The sequence below is a fragment of the Indicator indicator genome, chromosome 1 (genome assembly GCF_027791375.1).
Source record: "Indicator indicator isolate 239-I01 chromosome 1, UM_Iind_1.1, whole genome shotgun sequence".
NCBI classification, from domain to species: Eukaryota; Metazoa; Chordata; class Aves; order Piciformes; family Indicatoridae; genus Indicator; species Indicator indicator.
In genome coordinates this window covers 24,055,068-24,076,072 of record NC_072010.1, presented here as the reverse complement: position 1 = coordinate 24,076,072, position 21,005 = coordinate 24,055,068, and the positions used below count along the sequence as shown (strand labels likewise).

Below are 21,005 nucleotides of genomic sequence, written 5' to 3'. Positions count from 1 at the left end.
TTTTTGCTCTGATCACAGAGGGACTTGAAGGATTTATTATTCTTGATTGACCAATAGCCTGTTTGATAACACTAAAATGAACTGAAAAGTAACTGTTAACACAGAGTGGTAAGAACTCAATGCACTAATGGTAAGAGTATGGTAAAGTATCTGAAATAAATTTAATTTCACTTCTGCAGTATTGTGCAATGGCCAATGCTGCTTCTAAAAGGTTTTAAAGGAATGTAAAACTGCTTTCAATTTTTGCATAGAACATCCAAAGGGAATTATGTTAAAAAAATGTATTCATATAACATTATGGTGCAGTTTTGAAATGCAAAGCCAGGAATTTCATAGTGCATTAACTCTATCTCCAGTGTAATAAAAAGTCACATTACATCATATAACATTGCATAATCAGGCATTAACTGGCAGAGAATGCCATGTAAACATTAGTTTTTTTCCCAAGTAGAATAAGAAAACAAATAGGCAGGGAATTATTTTCTCATTTTGTCACAATGTTCTACTTAATAAAATGTTTCTCAAAAGACCAAAACCAGAAAGTTGTCAGAAAGTGAGGCCCCAGTACAGCAGCATCACAGATACAAAAACGCAGAAGAGATGCACCTGTAAAAGGCTGTTTTACCTTTCTCCAGTCAAGGACCTCAATAGGGTGCTTCAGCATACAAAGAACTATTTGCTATTACAGAATAAGCCTCTCAGTTGCTCTGGTGGAGTCTCCATTTGCATAAACAAAAAACAAAAGTTCACTGAAGCAAGGACCTGAGTCTCACCTCACCAAAATGGTCTGTAAAGGGGGCTACTAGCAAAGAGTCTCTCTCTTTTCCTTGATTGTTTTGATTGAAATGCCTCCATCCAGACTGATGTCTATTGTAAACTGAATCCCACAGTATTTTATAATTCCTAACACATCATATGTTCCAAAAAAAGAACATCTGCATGAAATTGTGGACCAAGACTTGATGCAGGTATTTATTAAAGTATTAATACCTATGATCACATGGAAGTTTTAATACCATACCACAGAGATACTTACAGAAGGTCAGCTCTAAGCTCTTAATTATATTCCATTTGTGCTACATCTAGAACTTTGATGCATGTTTGCAGTCTTTAAATTTTCTTATATGATCACATATGGTATGTAAAGAAGAATTGTATCTGAAGTCAATCCTGAAGTAAAATTTAGCTGCTTTTACACACTGAATGCTAAGCCTTAATGTTGCACATACGTAGTTTTTGGCATACAATAAAAAATGACTTACCAGGTAAAAAGAGCTCTCTGAAGCTGGTATCCATTAATCTTTCAAAATCTTGAGTAAGATTTTCCTCTATTGCATAACACTGGAAGCTGTGAGGAAAGTTCAAGAATTTTCCTCAGTCTTCAACAGGTGTTTCTTGAAGGATGTTTATGCTACCTTTTTGAAGCCATATAATTCTTCTCTGACTATGTTTGGATTTTTTTTTTTGTTTTAATTTTGACGGAAAAAATTAACATGGATCCAGAAAGGAGAACTCTTCAGTGAACTCCAATTACAGGACAGTCAATTTTGTTTTGTCAAAAGCTACTTTAAAGACACCCTAATGATAAAGTGATTATAAAAAAGTGCAGTAACATTAAGAAAAAAAATAATCCATAAATCCTATTTTGAAGAAAAAAAACCCCAGCAACTAGAAAATAATCTAAATTCAGAAATGACAGAACCTACAGTTTTGGATGCCTCAGTAAACAGATACTTAGTTAAGAAAACAGCTGTTAGCTACATCCTGTCTTCTGACAATAGCTGTGGCAAAACTGCAAAATTTTGTACAACTATTAGCCATTAATTAAGTTTTAATTTTTTTTTTGCCAATAATCATCACTTTAAATTATGTTTACAAACAAACTAAGCCTAATGGTGGCAAAATTATGTACCTGGAGTATTCAAGGGCACGCAAAACTCAAGTAAATTCCTGGAAACAAATGCATTCCTGAATTTCCTTATTGACAGAGCATCTAGAAGTAAACTCTACTGGACTGGTAGGTGGCATCAAGTAGGTAGAGGATCTTCCCCTAAATCAGTGAATTTGGAATTCTTCCTTCCAAGTTTTATACACATTGGATCACCTTCAAGTCAGCTGAGCCTTACAGTGTAGTAGCTGATGCTGAATATTTCTCTGTCTTTATTTTCTGTGCCTCTGAGAAGGAAGTTAATACTCACTGGATGTACCTTGTTGCGCTATGCTAGGTCTTTTTGTTTGTGATTTTTTTTGCCATGGGCATCACAATAATTTTCATGGTGACTACCACTATTTATGTAACACTACAATTCCCAGATGAAACACACAAGAGTGCTGCACATGTGGGAAACTCTTGGGCTGTGGCTTGGATCAAATTTTTCCGAGAGACAAAATTTCCCATTTCAAGCATTATAAAACACATGTGTACGGGGTAATGACAAAACCAGAATGACAACACAAACTGCTCAGTCTTTCACTGGAGGAGAGGGCAGGATAAAAGGTAGGAGGAGGGAAGAGACCCCTCATCTTGTTCAGATTTCTCAATCAGCCACAGCTCCACAACTGCCACTGCTAGTACAAGGAACAGAAGTGAACCAATTAGCAGAGGGAAACACACTGAAGGATATTATAACAGCTGCTGTATTACTTAACACTGCAATAGCTCCAACTGATAACAATATAAGTTAACTTCATTTTAAATTTAGGTATTCAAGATTTTTGCCAGCCAGTCACTAATGATGAAACAATCAAGCAGAGTTTTTCATCTTAAACCCTTCACCAATAGCAAAAAAATACTACCTGAAGAATAAGCTGTTTACAGTTCTGAAGTTTTCGTGTTTCACAGTGGATTTTGCACATATTTAGACCCAAGAGCTACACAGAGGGAATGCATCAGCTTGTCTTTTAAATATTTATTTCATAAACTATATTGCATAGCACTACCTTGACCAACCAACAACTTACTTCTGTCACCATGGAATTTCCGACATGTTTTTACAGCAACAAAAACATCTTCCTTTTTCACTGGCTCACCCTACATGAACAGAACAAAAAATAATTTTTAAATTACAGGCTCTGCCTGTCAACACTTATTAGGCTGCGTATGTCCCTATATCTAGTGAAACAGGTATTTAAAGTATGGTACTTACACAAAGTGGTAGAAAATTATTGAATGTTGTTGCACAGTGATCAGTCTTGTACGAGTTTACATCATCTGTGCAGAACTCAGGCACTGGAGTAAGATGTGGTCCTTCTCCTTTCTGCCAAATATACAGGGCAATCTATCAAAACAGAAAAACGTTCCATCAGTAGTGAAGTCTCAGGGCATACACGGAAATCATATCACAGGACAAACTTAACAGGAAAATTGAAAAATACAAGATGCTGTAAAAGATTTGTCTCTTACTTGATTAACTTGCTGCATACCTTACTTCTTGCTCACATTTCTAGAGTAAAGATGAAAATTTTTTTGCTACAAAACAAATTCTATGGACAGACAAATTTTAATATTTGATTCACAGAATTACAATAAGTTTCAAGTATTTACACCCATCAAAACAACTCATCTTTAATATGAAATGGTAAATGATTACTCAAATCTTCTTTTAAAGTAAAAAATCCTTACTGTGTTCTCTTTTTGAATTTTTTTGGTAATTTGGAATAGCTAGGCCTGCTTTGTTCTATGTGGAATTTTTCAGCTTTTCAAAATAGACATTCTCTGGTGTCAATTTGAAATGCTCAAAATCAGTAATGAAACTCTGAGAAGGTGTAAAACAAATTGAAGAATAATATAACAGATACAGTACATTATAGTAAAGTCTTATTTTAAATTCAACAGCAAAAAACCAATCCAGCCAAAACGCACAAAGAAAAACAAAGAAGCAAAATGGTGCTGTCTGGAAAAAAAACCAAATACCCCATCCCTTTGTAGAATAATATTTCATTCTTTACTTCATGACATATCAAGAACACAGACTCGCCCAACGTTTCTATTGCAATACTTTTACAATGCTTATAATTTTGCCAGATTAAGTATTCAGGACATTATGCTGGGTTCCTACCTCAGAACAACTAAAAGATTAACTTCATTTCACAGAAAACTATTTGGAAACTTGTGGAAACAAAATTCTTTAATAAAAAAAGAAGAAAATAATATCTCAGTAAGTATGTGGATTCAGATCTTCCCAGCTGCCCGACAATGTGTTTCTAATTCCAAATGCTCATTAGTTTCTCTTGAGAATAGGCCTAAGATGTGAAAGCATCTTTGGACAAAAACTGTTTGAGCATATACTCATGATGTAGGAGATCTCAGTTCTAGGTTTCCTTCTGCCTAACTCAGAAGTTACAGCTTCTAGTTTTCAAAAGAGTGCCTACATCAACAAACCATAGCTATACTGGGAGAGAGACACTCCATGCCACCTCATGAAACTGAGTTGTCTGTGCAAAAAGTAAGATTCATGGAACCAACAAAGCGGATGGAAGGGGGACCTAGTTACTGCACAAGGGCAAATAGACTCCTCCATGGGAGGAAAACAAGCCTTGGGTTCTAGTTGCTGTTTACCATGTTATTCATACATATTCCAGTAACTTGTGCATGGAAAAGGCAAGTTAAGTGCTTGGAATATGGGACGAGACCGAACGAAAGTTTGCCTTTTTCTCATTTTTTACACCTACTTAGGAACTGTCAGCATTAAAACCTCCCAGGCCCAGAATTCAGCTCCTCTGTTAGCAAATAATGTGATCGTTAAGCTGTTAAGAGGACACAATAGGTCCTTTTCCCTAGTGTTCAGGAAGAACTCAGCACAAACCCAGAGCATTAAGCATGGTGTGGACAAGCCCGAGTCACCAAACCAGTTACAGACTTCTAAGTTAATTATTTTCCTGCTCATCTCACTTAGGATTCAACACCCTCAGAAAATCCCAACGACCTGCAGACAACCACTTCTGAACCTCAGAGGGAATAAAATATAAAGTGTCAGTTTGTTACAGGCCCTGGGGGCAGGCTTAAGAATACAATCAGATTTTTGAAACCTAAGCTTCCAGATTCGAAAGATTTTCAATGAGGGTACAGTCACATATCAGAACACAATTAACTGATGACTTTTAATCAAGTTATTGGTTGTAACTGGGATGTCCTAACTACACATGCACTCCCAGACTGCCTCCAACTGCAAAGTAAAAACATTTAGTTTGCACTGACAAGTTTGAATTACTGTACTTTTCCTTGTAATTGAGTAGATGTATACAACTGGGAGCTGTGAGTACCAACACGCTCACTACTACTGTTCAGCTGACGGTGACTTGCTAAAACAATGTACTTCAGGCTGCAGGTTCTTCCTATACATGGAGTTTTGTAGCTTACAAGTTCTACTTTCTCTTAGCCTCTTCATTATTAAATGGCCAATTTTCTTGCTGGTTTAGCAATGCTCCTTGTCCTGGTTTCAGCTGGGATGGAGTTAATTTTCCTCCTAGTAGCTGGTAGAGTGCTGTGTTTGGGATTTATTATGAGAATAATGTTGATAACACATTGATGTTTTAGTTGTTGATAAGCAGTGCTTATTCTAAGTCAAGGACTTTTCATTTTCCCATGCTCTGCCAGCAAGCAGGTGCACAAGAAGTTTGGTGGCAGCATAGCTGGGACAGTTGACCTTAACTAGCCAAACACCACAGAACATCATGCTCAGTATATAAACTGAGGAAAGTTGGCTGGGAGGGGCAGGTTGCTGCTCAGGGATCAGTCAGCCAGTTGTGAGCAACTGCGCTATACAACTGTTGTGAAAATGCAGATGATTTTTGCATTACAGATGAGTTCAACAAGGTACCAAATGGAAGGACCACTCTATAGGGAAGAAAATATGTGTGACATTTAAGACCAATATGCTTGTGATAAGGAGCAGCAAACAAACACACACTGATCTCCAATGTTAGCTTTTTGCCTTGTCACCAAATTCACGTTACAGCACGTAAGTGGTTCTTAACCCTGCCTTGTAGCACAACAGAAAGGGATGGTATTTCTAAAGAGATTTCAATACATTTTAATAAGATTGTATTGTTTTACAATTCAGTTATTCTGAATGAATGTCTGCCACATGAATCAACAAAGCAGCAATGCTCCTGCAGCAGAAGGAGTATTTAACAATTGTAACTTAACATGAATTATTTATGAAAGTTCATAATTTGCCACTGGATAATGAAATCTTCAACAGAAAGCCTTAGAATGGTGTGAAGCTAACATATTTCAGAAGTGAGGTCAGAATGTCATTTTGGGTTGATCAGATGACAGACTGTTTTTAAAACAATGGAAATGGGTTTACAATAAAAAGACAGAAAATGGTCTTAGGTTCTAGTTTGAATCTAATGTTAGATATACAAAACCACACTTCCAGTTGTGAATATAAGTATCAAGGACTATGCTATACATTGTTTTTAAGACTTCTGTAATTGAACAATCTACAAATGAGCAACAACGTGATGAAAACCTTTTACCATATTGGTACAGCTAAGACAGGCCTTCCAGATGGAAAGGGGTGTAAATGTTACAGATATAAGAAATAGAGAATTGGAAGTGTTAAGGTGAAAACAAACTGATAAAGAGCATAGTAAAATACCAAATACTAGAGGCATGTTTTAGTAGGACTCTATAAAACTAAACCATTTGTTAAAAATTTTAGCATACTTCATGAATTTAGACATTGCACACAATCATTAAAGACCACAGACAACAGATTATATCCCTTGATTTGTTTTTAATCTTGATTCACACAAGAGGGATGTAGAGATAGAAATGACTTAAGACGAAGATGGTGATTCATAAAATAAATGTGGGGGAATGGAACTTTCTCTAGAGAGACATGAGACAGTGGAGAAAGAACAACTACAGGGCTGAAGTAGGTTATCAGTGGCAATCAATCTGAAATGAAGCATATGCAAAGCACTGCTAACAGAATAAGAAGTGGATGGAAGTCATTTTGCCAGTCAAGTGATCAATTGTTTTTCATTAAGTAATCTGTGGCACATAAAAGAAATGTCTGCTAAATGATTTATTATTATTTTTATGACACCGCATTTAGAGGCTCTGTCAGTGCCGAGCTAGACCTGAATACTTGGATTTAGAAAAATTAACAAGAGGAAAGGAATAGCAGTCGGCTTGCTTCATGTAGCAACAGGGAAAGCTGAAAGGGGTCCAATTGCACTTGAGAAATAACAGGAAACTATGTGAAAGAACAGTGTTGGCACAAACCCAGATTCATTTATATATGCTACCAATTTATACTCTGGAAATATCCTGTAGATTTATATCAGAAATGAGGAGGCTTATAACCATTACAGAATAAAGATCTGGAACAGCAGCAGGTCAGTTGGAGTTTTCTTTGGTTGGTTTTGTTGGCTTTTTTTCTGGGCCAGTACTACAATTTATAGCTGACTTTCTGCAGTTAAAAAAAAACCGAAAACAAATTCAGCATTACTCAATTCCAGCCCTAAATCAGCAATCTTATTCCAGATTAGTCCTCCCCTTCCAGCTTGGTTCAGGAGTTTCATTTGGTGACAATACAAATATTTTGAAGGCAGGAAAAAAGCTTCAGAAAGCGTAGTATCAATATTCTTTCAGATCATCACATTCCTTTTATCTCATGTTCCTTTCACAGACTACTCATACACTGACAGAACTAGTGACTACCTTCTAAAACTGTTGCAAACTAGATGTAAAAATAAAAATCCAGACTTCCATGTTGCAAGTTGCATGGTTGATCCTTTACACAACAGTCAGATTCCTCAGACTATTTAATCCCAAATCCATCACACTTAGCGGTTAAGGTTCTGACTTCAGAAAGTACCTGAGCTACTAGTTGTGTCAGCTTGTGCTTCACAAATCGGCAGTCTCTCACCTTCTTTAAAAAGCAAGCCTTAGAAGACACCTCAACGTACACAACCATGTATGTATTGAACACACAATTTTATTAATGAATTCTATGTTTGAAATATAAAGTAGTATAATACTCTAAACAAAGAGAAAGAAATCAAACATGCCATTAGAGTCAAACTTTTTAGCAATGTCTGTGAAAAATCTACTTCCATTATCATTTATTACCATTCAAAAAAACCAGACTTGAGACAATTTTCTCTTTCATATATCACTGCTTACCTCATGCTTTAAATCTATTGTAAAGTCTGACTTGAGTGGTTCACTTTTCAACTTCTTTGCAAGCCTATATAATCAAAGATGAAGAAATTTACTCAAAAAAGCCCATGACTTAAAACCAAAAATCAGTCACTAGTATCTCCAGCAAAGTGTGGCTGGCATTACTGAGCATCTCAAAAGGGGGAGAAAAAATAAGTAAATCACACTTCTGTATTTATTGCCACAAGAAGAAACTTATATTCCTTTATCATAGCCTTTTTTCTTCCTTCAACTGAGCAGTGTGATGACGTTAGTATTACTTTTCAGTACATTCTTCCAGAAAATTCTCATCTGAAGTAGATGGAGTCTGTCATAATATTTTCTACAGATTAAAAGCATCAGCTTGAAGCTTAATATCGATCAGCATCTCAAACAGATGCTTCAGACAATGTTCCCTTTTTGTGTATTCCACTTTCAATTTTTTGTGTATATACACTTTCAATTTATGAAAATATCAACCCTTGCTACAACAAGCTGCCTTCAACTTCTGAAATTAATAACTTTTCAAATCTCATTTAAAAATTAAGCCTCTAATCAGAAATAAGTATTTCTATAAGACAAGTAACACTTACACTTTAAGATGCAGGAATAAAATTGCTGTATAGGGGATAATACATTTTTTAAATTCAGCTCTGCTAGTTGAATGACTAGTACTGGACAACTATTAACTATCTGACGTGACATTAGATTTTACATAGGGAAAGCAAAGGAAAATAAATCACATGCACAGCAATGGTAAAGAAGTCTCTTTCTATGCCCTCGCCTAATAATGAATTCTTCTGTGTCTGCTTATAATGACTGGAATGTGTAGAACAAGGAATAAATGTAATTTCATCGAAGCAGTATTTTCTGGGTTAGCTTATAGTGGGAGCACAAGTCTGTGTAGGAATACCCAGAGCTAGCTGTGCCTGGTTGAGTGTCTTGCTAATCATTTTAGATTCTCAAAGCATCAGCATGAATGCATCCTTGAAGAGAGGGACTTGGGGGTGCTGGTGGACGAGAAGCTCAACATGAGCTGTCAGTGTGCACTTGCAGCCCAGAAAGCCAACCAGATCCTGGGCTTCATCAAGAGAAGTGTGGCCAGCAGGTCAAGGGAGGTGATTCTCCTCCTCTACTCAGCTCTGGTGAGACCCCACCTGGAGTACTGCATCCAGTTCTGGAGCCCCTATTACAAGAAGGATCTGAAGGTGCTGGAATGTGTCCAGAGAAGGGCCATGAGGATGATCAGAGGGCTGGAGCACCTCTCCTATGAGGACAGACTGAAAGAGTTTGGGCTGTTCAGTCTTTAGAAAAGAAGGCTCCCAGGTGGCCTTACTGTGGCCTTCCAGTATCTGAAGGGGGCCTACAAGAAAGCTGGGGAGGGACTTTTTAGGCTATCAGGTAGTGATAGGACTAGGGGGAATGGAATAAAGCTGGAAGTGGGAAGATTCAGGCTGGAAGTGAGGAAGAAGTTCTTCCCCATGAGAGTGGTGAGAGCCTGGAATGGGTTGTCCAGGGAGGTGGTTGGGGCCCTATCCCTGGAGGTGTTTAAGGTCAGGCTGGATGAGGCTCTGGCCATCCTGATGTAGTGTGAGGTGTCCCTGGCCATGGCAGAGGGGTTGGAACTAGATGATCCTTGTGGTCCCTTCCAACCCTGACTGATTCTATGATTCTAATGCTGGTAAGTGGCAGCAGCAAAAGCTCAGTATAGGCTCTGCAGTCAAATCCATCAGTACATTCTAAGAGTTTGCCATAGCTAAGCTGCCATCAGCAGCTTCCATTCAAACAGTTCAAAATCAGAATTTGAGTTTATGTATCCACAGGATGTGCAACAAGACCTTCAACTGAACTGCAGGAACACCTTCCTCCTTTATAGAAAATAAAACCATATGAAAAGCACAACTAGTTAAAATAATACTGATTAGCATCTAGAAAAATGGTATAAATGAAACACGCTTAATTACTACCAATAAACTAGAGTGATTAAAAATTAATTTCTTACTTGTTAACAAGTGGAATGCTGAGTGCCCAGCCAGCAGCAAAATCTGGAAATTTAAAGACTGTAGGATTTTCAGCAAAGGCATAATGGTGGATTATTGTAGATTCTTCATCATATAATGCTTTACCTAAAAACCACTCCTGTAAAGGAATATAGGAAACAATTTTGTTCATCTACAGCATCCTTTTAGTGAAGATGATGACTGCGTTCATGATGCATAAAGCAAACCTGGAAACAAAAACAAGGGAAGTGTATTGTTCACACTAATCCAGACAAAAATGGTATTCTCTAAGAAATCAAACTAGAGGCAGTCCTCTGGTTTCAAATATACACTGTATTTTTAAACTCCAGCATAGGCACCTGGATTCTTTGGGGCTGCAGTCTATCATCCTCTTACAATGACAGGAAGAGAAGGGGTGCCCACCATTTGGTTTAACCTTGCTTCTGTCTTCCATTATGAAAGCACAGGTTGAATGAATCTGCTGTTGAAACACAGAATCACAGAGGGGTTGAGGTTGGAAGGGACCTTTTGGGATGATCTGGTCTAAATTCCCCTGTTCAAACAGGGCCACCTGTACAGTAGATTGGCATGGACCATGTTTAGACAGCTTTTGAGTTACCTACAAGGATGGAGACTTTACCACCTCTTTGGGCAACCTGTACCAATGCTCAGTCACCCTCACAGTAAAAAGGGATGCATTTCTTGATCTTCAGATAAAACTCACATCCAAGTGCTTGCTTTGAAGTCTTTTATAGAAATCAGATAGTCCTCACTGGTTTTGAGTTTTACTGCAGCCAATGTTCCAAGTTACCAGTGAAGGCCATTCTCTTAAATGTTCTCCACAGTCCCCTAGGATGCTTTCACACATCTGTTCTCACTCAACATTACATTCACATCAATCTCAATACTTCTGTTAGTAATCTCTACATATCCAGTTTAAAAAGATGCAGATTCATCAACCATTCACATGCCCTTGCAGACCTTTTATGATGATTAATGTATACTGGCTTCTCAATATGCAAACAGCTGGCATTTTAAAATGAATAATTAATGAGCTCATTCTGGGCTAACGCAAATTTTGTGCCTGATGTACTACTACTGTATATAAAGGAATTGGTTATGGACTCTTACACTAAGAAGGTGAGTACTATATAGAAAAGCAAAACATATTTTGCTTTTAATGGAGATTGGAAGATAATTTGTTACTGTAATACACTTTACATGTAATGCAAAGGAGAGGTTAAAACTGGCCTAAGAGCAGCATCTAGAACAAAAATTTTTATGTCTCTATTCTGAGAACATCAGTTAGGAGTAGGTGTTTCTGAAACAGAAATAAATGGATATTCCAAAAGCCTGAATATATTCACTCAGTCATTTTGAAGGCTGAGTGTTTAAAAATGTAAGTTCTTTGAATTATCTTTATTACCATTTCAGAAAAGAGCTGTGAGAAAACATTACAAGGCCATGTGCTTGCAAAAGAAGTAAATATACTATAGTGAGACCTGAAGCAGAGTTCAATGCTTGGCCAAGGTAACAATAAAGTGACAAAACATATTTCACACAGGAGATTTTGGCTTCTTTTATTCCAGACAAAGGAAGGACAACAAGCTGGACTTTTTTCTGAACACTGAAAATTCAAAATATTAACCCATTTTATGCCAGTTGCATTGCCAAATTTATTTTGTTCCTTGGTGACTTTTCTCTTTTGTCCTGCAAATCTTTTGGTGGTGTTTCTTTTCCAGCAGATAAGAAAACTGACTTATCTCTAAGACAGTGTAGAAACAGAATGCAAATAAAATATCCTCCTGTATTAGATCAGAGACAGCTAGTCAAACTAATATCAGTCCTTCTGTCTGATGATAATAAAAACTGATTACAGTCAGGAAAATGGGGAGAAGGGACCACATAGCAAAACTAATGTTTTTACTAATGTTACATCATTTTCAGGCTGTCCACAGGAGGAATCTTTCCCCTGCTCAATTCTACCAGTTCTTCAGCAGCTAGAGAGGCACTCATAATGCTTCATGTTAAATACTTGCTCACACTGAGCCTCAGCAACAGGAATCTAGCCCTCTATTTTAAGCTATGTGGATACACCTTTTCCAGTGTTTGGAGCTCTAAGCAATCCAGGCAGTGTTATAAAACTAAATTTTAGACTGCAGAAACTGTTCTGTAGCTAGGAATTCTAAAATTCTGTGTATATAATTTTGTACTTAAAATGATCCCACGTGTCATCTAAAAACCTATTCAAGGACATTCAACAGAGTGTTAAATATCTAAATTTTTATTTCACCTTAGACACGTCAAATCTTCTGAGTGTTTCTAGAAGCTTTACAACTTGTATTCTTGTATCTTCTTCACAGAAGAAAATCCATGAGGAGTTCCTACCATAGGTAACAGAGAAGCTAACAAAAGAAATTTACATTTTACTAATAAACTGGCTTATGAGAATGATAAATACAATCCACATTTGCCAAATATACATATTTCGCAATCCATTATTCATTTACACAAAACCAGAGACTTTTACTAATACCTTAGAATTATATATCAAAGGTTTACAGCAGATGGATAAAGATACTGCCTCTGCTATCTATAGAGCAACAGTTATTCCAGAATGAAGGGAATAGAGATACATAAATATAATAGTCACTCAGAATTGCTGAGGTACTACAGGTCTAATAGCCACCTATGAATTCAGCAGTTTATAGAGAACAGTTACCTTCCCCTCTGTATCTTAACTTTCTTCCAACAAGCCCCATTGTGGGGCATCTAGCACCACTGCAACAACCATGACAATGCCTAATGACAGGTTTTCTCACAGCTGTTTGACACTGATCATCCCCAACCTATTCCAGTACTGTGGAACTACACAAAGCAAAGGGACTCCCTTACCTTCCTTAAAGCTGACACTAATCTCAATGCAAGATTCCTTACTTCTTTACTATTCCCAGCTTGAATATTTCACTACTTAACAAAACAAAGCCATATTAATTCATGACATCCTAATGGAAAAAAGCCCCAATCTTCACTTGTTCAGTTTCCTTTGCATAATTTTTACATTAATTTAATTAAGTCATCTGAGGAGAGGGATAAAAAAATTAGCATCTACTAACATCACAGATTTCTTCCTCTACAGCATTGTCTACTGATAAAATTACCAATGAAAATCAACAACACAAAAGGGTAGTAAGATCATTTATGTTTTCGGGAACTGCATTTGCCTAACAAAAGGAAAAACAATGAAAAAGCAAAACAGAGCTAAACAAAACCTAAAGAATAACATTAAAAAACAATGTAAAACATACAAAATAAAAAAACAATCCCCAACAAACAAAAAAATCTGAAACCAACCAAACCAAAAAAATCAAACCCACTATCTGACAAATACTTATGCTAGAACCTATGATACCTGTCTCTGCAGGTCTTTTAATCAGATGCTAGAAGCATCAGGTGGTTGCTAAAGCAGTTCAGTCTTTTCCCAATTGGCACAAGTCATTGTGCTGGTTTTGGCTGGGATAGAGTTAATTTTTTTTAGTGTAGCTGGTATGGGGCTACCTTTTGGATTTGTGCTGGAAACTGTGTTGATAACACACAGGGATGTTTTCATTACTACTGAACAGGGCTTATGCAGAGTAAAGGCCTTTTCTGCTTCTCACTCTACCCTACCGATGAGTGGCCCGGGGGTACACAAGGAGGTGGGAGGGGACACAGCTGGGACAGCTGATCCCAGCTGACCAAAGGGGTATTTCATACTATACAACATCATGCTTAGCATATAAAGTGGGGGGAAGAAGGAAGAAGGGGAGATGTTCCACGTGATGGTGTTTGTCTTCCCAAGTAACCACCATGTATGCTAAAGCCCTGCTTTCCTGGAGATGGCAGAACTCACTTGCCTGCCAGTGGGGACTGGTGAATGAATTTCTTGTTTTGCTTTGCTTGTGGCTTTTGCTTTATCTATTAAACTGACTTTATCTCAACTAACCATTTTTCTCGTTTATCCTTCTGATTCTCTTCCCTAGGCCACCAGCAGGAAGTCAGCAAGTGGGGCTGAGCTGCTGGCTGGGGTTGAACCACAACAGTCATCCTCCTATAAAGCTACCTTCCCTCTGCATCTTGCAGTGGTATCTGATTATCCAGTGCTTCCTATGATATTTAATCTGCTAAATTATAACAACCAGAAGAACTCACAATTCATTAATTCTTTCATTTCATAAACATATGTACTTGTTGGCTACTCAAATCTGGGCACATCTTTGCCATTTGGGTAAGCAAAAAAGATACCATCATCTGTTTCTTCTAAAACTTGCCAAACAAGAGTATTGGATATCCTCGCATTTTTAAGTCTGTAGGGTATTCAATGTCGTGTGAAAACCAAAGGCTTTTCTCCTATGCTTTAGTGCTTAGCTAGAACTTTAGGGGACAAATACCTGGATTTACACAAAAGCAGGTGGGTGAAGGGCAGGAAGAAGATGAATCACAGAATTAACCAGGTTGGACAAGACGTTCAAGATCAAGTCCAACTTATCACCCAACACCATCTAATCAACTAAACCATGGCACTAAGTGCCTCATCCAGTCTTATTTTAAACACCTCCAGGGAAGGTGATTCCACCACCCCCCTGGGCAGCCCATTCCAATGACCAATCTCTCTTTCTGGGAAGAATTTCTTCCTAACATCCAGCCTGAACCTCCCCTAGTGCAGCTTGAGACTGTGTCCTCTTGTTCTGTTCCTGGTTGCCTGAGGGAAGAGATCAACTCCCACCTGGCTACAACCTCCCTTCAGGTAGTTGTAGATGGCAATAAGGTCTCCCCTGAGCCTTCTCTTCTCCAGGCTAAACAACCCCAGCTCCCTCAGCTGCTCCTCATAGGGCTTGTGCTCCAGACCCCTCCCCAGCTTTGTTGCCCTTCTCTGGACACGTTTGAGCAACTCAACATCTTTCTTAAACTGAGAGACCCAGAACTGGACACAGTACTCAAGGTGTGGCCTAACCAGTGCTGAGCACAGGGGCAGAATGACTTCCCTGCTGCTGCTGGCCACACTATTCCTGCTACAGGCCAGGATGCCATTGGCCTTCTTGGCCACCTGGGCACACTGCTGGCTCACGTTCAGTCTACTGTCAACAAGTACCCCCAGGTCCCTTTCTGCCTGGCTGCTCTCCAGCCACTCTGTCCCCAGCCTGTTGTGCTGCATGGGGTTGTTGTGGCCATTGTGTAGAAGCCAGCACTTAGATTGTGTTAAATCTCATGCCATTGGACTCTGCCCATCTGATGAGCCTGTCCATGTCCCTCTGCAGAGCCCTCCTACCCTCTAACAGATCAACACCTGCCCCCAGCTTCGTGTCGTCTGCAAACTTACTGATGATGGACTCAATCCCCTCAACCAGACCATCAATAAAGATATTGAATAGGATCAGGCCCAACACTGATCCCTGGGGAACACCACTAGTGACTGGCTGCCAGCTGGCAGTGGCACCATTCACTGCCACAAAAAGAATTAGAGTGTCTTGTGAATACAGCACATGCAAGTTCACAAAAAGAATGATCTGTTCATCTAGTTTTTGATGGGCAAACAGAATGAATTTTTGAGTCTAAGTATTTAAGGCCTGCGGAGAGTCTTACGTAGATGCTAATAGCACACACCTTTGGAGTTCAGATTGCACAGAGCCATTGGAGATACTCAGATAACATCCATTTTCGGTCTAATAATTTAAAAAAGAGAATTAATCTCTATTTATTTAACATGGTTACTACGAAGAAATGTAGTGGGCCTTCTGGAGACAGTAAAGTTACTGTCATAAGTGATCCATTGATGTCTTATGATTACATCTTCTGAAAGGAAGTATTTTTGTCCAAGGTAACCTTTGCCCGAGAACTAAAAATTTAGAATTGTCATTACAGTTTAGAGGCCTCATTAAAAATGCAGACAACCACAGAATGAAGGAAAGCAGTTTTCAAACAAGAATACATCTTTTATTACTATGCCAGGCACCATCAGCTGCTGCAGAATTGGCTGCTCTCCCTTCCTCCTCTTCTGTCCATTCAGAAAACTGAACAGTACAAGCCTTGCAACATCAACATACTTCTAATCTACTCTGTCTTCGTTCTGCCAAAAGTGATAAGTGAAACAGAAGACACAAGGAAATCCATATTCCAGAATTCTCAAGATGGAAATCCTCTACTTAAGATCCTCTCTCAGATTTCTGAAGAATTTTCTTCTGCTTTATCACACAAATGAGCACTTGTAGTTTGGCTTCTGAGCTTTGCTATCTTGTAAGAGCTGTATCTGTAAACCCTGTCACTGAGACACAAATAATTCAGAAGAGGAACCAGTAGGTCATTGAAACAAGAGCCAAGAAGTAAAATGAAAGCTGACTGATAGTTGGAACATCATCTTCCAGTTTTTCAATTTACTTTACTTCTCCTTTTGCTTCTTTTCACAGTCCGCATGCATCTCAAAGCTAGCTCCTGTACAAGCACTGTTTTCCTGTTTCTACACACAGGAAAAGCAATAGAAAGCAGCAAGAAAAGCAGCCTCTCCTGCAGCCACTCTGACACAAAAACTTAACCAAACCCAAAACCTCCTTCTGACCAACCTTAATAAATCATATTCATTAAATTAGACCTCAAGAGGCTGAAGAGGCATCAATTTCAAATGCAAGATTTAGGCATAGGAAAGCCTTCAGCACCACTGAGCCGTAGCACTTTTTGAAACAAGAATCATTGCTTCCTGACTGTTTGCAACAAACTGTTATGTGTATGTGGCATGTCTTCCTTGGAGCCACCTGCATAAGCCAAGAAGAGAAGATATTTGAGATGACCTGTCTTCTCTAACCACACCAAGATGAAAACTGGCCATATGAACTTCTAAAAAGATGCTGAAACTTACACCTTTTCATTACAGAGGCATACTACCTCTTATAAACACTGTAAACAACTGACAGGAGCCTCAAATGGATATTACCTCTTTTTGAAATATTATTTATGCACTTCATTCAGCCAAGTAATTTGAAAGGTTAGAAGTTCTAAAATACCCTACATCTTACACTGTGAGAAGTGGGGACTTAATAGGAAAATATAAATTTTAAAATGGGTTGTTGGGTTTTTTTTGTTTGTTTTTTTTAACTAATATACTTCACTAAAAATTTTTAAACCCGTAACAATCTGAAGAATTTCCTTGTTCAGCTGCATTATATTATTGTTTCTCTTCTGTTTAAAATAACTTTCTCTGATTTAATGAAATTTAACAGAAAATTACTTAGTAACACTCCCCCATCTCCCCTCCCCCCCAAAAAAGGTAGACTGAGAAAGTAAAAAAGTTGCAACTTTCATTTAAAATCTTTGCTTCTCAAAAAAGCAGTCTGAGTAACTATGATTTACATTCCTGGTTAAAAAATTCTAAAAATAACTAGCATTCATTACACTTACTCTCTCATTAATGGTAATATTGTCCATGCACCTTCCTGCACATCCATCTGATGAGTAAGTAGAACTGTAGGTAATTCCTTTAAAAAAAAAAAAATTCCCATTAAACTTGAAGTATATGCAATTTTTCTTCCTAAACACCAAAGAAATCTTGAAAAATTTACACTGGAAATGACTACTTAGCTCTTCACTGCTTTTTACCTGCAAGTAGCCCTGCAGAATTGATTGGTGATACAAACCAAGGTGACCTGCAAATTAGGGAAATGTGCTTCTTCCAACTCATGCTTTCTTAATTCTCTATTAGATATAAAGCTAATACACTTCAAGTTAAATGCTTTTTATCGATCCTATGTAATCAATTAAGCAATAAATCATACTAATTTCTTTACCGTATCATAAAATCCCATGCTGTAAATAAAGACTTATAAATAATGTAGGGTAATCTAAGGAGTTTTCCATCAGACAACCGTATTACACAGATCTTATGTGAGAATTCTAACAGCCTTTACTCTGACCCATCACAGTAGCGTCATGTCAAAACCCCATGGGTTTACACAAAAATCAAAACGAGGAGCTATCATTTTTCTTCTTGAAAAATCAAAGAAGCTTCCTACAAAGGAAAATATTTTCATATTATATATATATTTGCCCTTTTGCTACTCTTACTAGTTAGTAAAGATAGACCTTTGTGAAATTGCTTTGTTCAAATCCTATTAGGTATGCAGAGATTAATGCAAAAGTGGCTAAGAGAGGCATCTTTGCCTAAGACACTTTAAACTTCCTAAGTTCTTGCATATATTTTGCCCTGACATTGAGAAGTCAACTCTGTGAGGTGACAGGTCTCATTTTCCACATAAAAAAGCCACTGCCGTTACCACACATTTGACTGAGAAAAGCAGCCATATTAAAAGCAGTACCTGATATGCAAGACAAGGCTCCAGAGGAGCCCATTCAACACTACTAAAACATTTAAAAGACCTCATTAGTGCGTAATTATCCAACTTCTACAAATCTACAGGATATCTATTATTGGAAGACAATCACATTCACTTTCTTGCATTACAGTGTAGGTAACTTCTATAGTTTCAATAGTTAATGGGATGAAATCAATTTTTCTGATAATAAAGCCTAATTTATAATCCAAAAGGATTCTGGTACCTTTGCAGAATGAGAAGCATATCAGACAGTCAGAGATCAAACAGTTAAACTAAAAAGGCAAGAGAAAAGCTGGAGGAAAGCTAAGATAAAACAGAAGTCAGTTACATCTGTAAAGTCCTTCAAGATGACCTTGATTTGATTCAAGGCAACCCTGAAATGTTTTCAAAACTATACAGTTATTTTCCACACTTTTCCTGAAACACTTTCAAAAGGTTTGATTTTTAGAACTGAGAGGCACTTAACCTTTCAACAAATTAGAATTGTTGCAGGTTAAGGATTAATTGTACAACCACAGAGATAAAAAAAGTCCAGTCCTCCAGAGATCTAGAGAGTCCCAAGAGGGAGGCACATGATATTGTAATGTTATTCTGTTCCCTTTTCCTGTATCTCCTTATATCCGGTCATCTCTCCTGCCTCTCTGCTCCGGACGTAAGACTCCTGCTGCCATGTTTGGCTGTGGGAGCGAGGCTTAGTGGGTGGGACTCCATTTCTTGCTGTGTAGCTAATGCCTGCTCTGGGCTTATCCTAGCAGGTGGGTGGGCAGTGAAGCATAGGGTGGGGGAGAGGCTTGGCTGGTTGGGAGTATATTTTCTGATGCATCATTGAGGCCTAGAAAAAGCATGGTTTGGAGCTTAGCCGGGGGCAGGGCTAAGCCAGGGCTGATTCTGAATGTTTCACCTTGGTGTCTTTTGTACTTTTGTTTGGTTTTGTAAATAGTATTACTATTTAACCTCCAATTCTGTGGAGTGTGTTATTCACTGCTTTGGGGTATATTCATTCTGTCCTCATTCCAGAGCTGTTTCAGCTCTGTCAACATGACAAGAGTTCAGAAGCTTTTCACCTGAAAGGACATTGTACAGAGGCTGGTGCTGGTCTCTTCTCACAGATAATCAGTGATAGAAAAAGAGGGAATGGCCTCAAGCTACAACTGGGTAGGTTTAGACTGGACATTATGAAAAATTCTTTTCACAGAAAGAGTGGTCAGGCACTGGAAGGGGCTGCCTGGGGAGGTGGCTGAGTCACCAACCCTGGATGTGTTTAGAGGTGTGGTTTAGGGGTGAACCTTGTAGAGTAGGGTTATCAGTTGGACTTGGTGATCCTGAGGGTCTTTTCCAACTTGAATGTTTCTGTGATTCTGTGAAGCTGAGCACCCAAATACTGAGGCCCCAAAATGATCATTTTAAATTTGCATTTTAAAATGCAAATGCTAAATTAAACATTATGAAGGCAAATGGACTCAACAGGAAACCAAATGACCAAGAATACACTGATATCAAACAATTTATGTAAGCAGAGAAAGTAGTAAATCAGAAAACAAGCAAGTGCAGATGTTAATATCAGTAAGGAAGGGGAAATATGGACTTCATACATTGACCACTTAAATGCACACACTACAAGTTCTACTCACACAAGAGAGAGAAAGTTTCATTGACAGTCATGGAATGTAAGTATAAGCATGACATACTACAAAAATAGAAGCCAAGCAAAACAAAAACAAAGGGGGAGATAAGAATGGTTAGATAAAATGAAGGTCCAAATAACCTTTATAGAGGAATCTGAAAATGAGTTCAAGTCTGAAATATCAAAGCAATCCATCAGTTTGGTTTGTGTCTTTTAAATAAGAAACCTAAATTATGCACAGTAACAGTATGCAAATTTAGGAGAAAATTCAACTAGTATTGTAATATTTAGGTGTTTGTTCTCTAAAATGCAAAATACTGTTTAAAATGTGGGCAAGGGGAAGAAAAGAACAAAGAAATCCTGTATCAAACATTTTCTATTCATAAACCAGGGACACTGCATGGCTTTTAGAACTTACTGGTATTACCAACTGACTGAAGTAATACAGACAGAAAAAAACATCAAGAGCAACACATATCGGGAGCTACAATATTCAAAACTTTTCGCTAAGGATTACTGTGGTTTCAGGAGGCCACTGAAAATGGCTGGAATGTCTTCTCCTCTTTCACTGCAGAACCATGTTCCCTAATTACTCTAATTTTTTTGAGTCCCCCAGCAGGGATGTAATTACTTCAGAGAATGTGCCAGATGTTGCAGTTACCTCATCAGCATCTCTGTCCTCACCACAGAGAAGCGCAGACTTGTCATCTCAGCAAGATAGCTTCACACAGTCCACTGCCAGTCATGTGCCAAATTTATCATTTTGCTGTGGAAAGAGCCCTGCTGATCAAAGACTAGCAAGACATTGGCCAAGTAGCGTGGCACACAAAATTAATACCACAGATGACATGAAAATATCTTCCCCA

The 21,005-nt window shown here is 38.1% G+C and overlaps 1 protein-coding gene across 1 annotated transcript in view; it reads right to left on the bottom strand.

Annotated features, from left to right (window-relative positions):
- Positions 1–21,005, bottom strand: part of B3GLCT (beta 3-glucosyltransferase) — a 52,902-nt gene that overhangs the window by 9,345 nt on the left and 22,552 nt on the right. Inside the window, exons 5-10 of the mRNA XM_054387087.1 lie at positions 17,584–17,660; positions 12,449–12,560; positions 10,158–10,294; positions 8,141–8,204; positions 3,147–3,278; positions 2,962–3,031 (exon numbers count right to left, since the gene is read on the bottom strand). Coding sequence (XP_054243062.1) covers positions 2,962–3,031; positions 3,147–3,278; positions 8,141–8,204; positions 10,158–10,294; positions 12,449–12,560; positions 17,584–17,660 — 592 coding nt within the window. The remainder of the gene's footprint in view (positions 1–2,961; positions 3,032–3,146; positions 3,279–8,140; positions 8,205–10,157; positions 10,295–12,448; positions 12,561–17,583; positions 17,661–21,005) is intronic.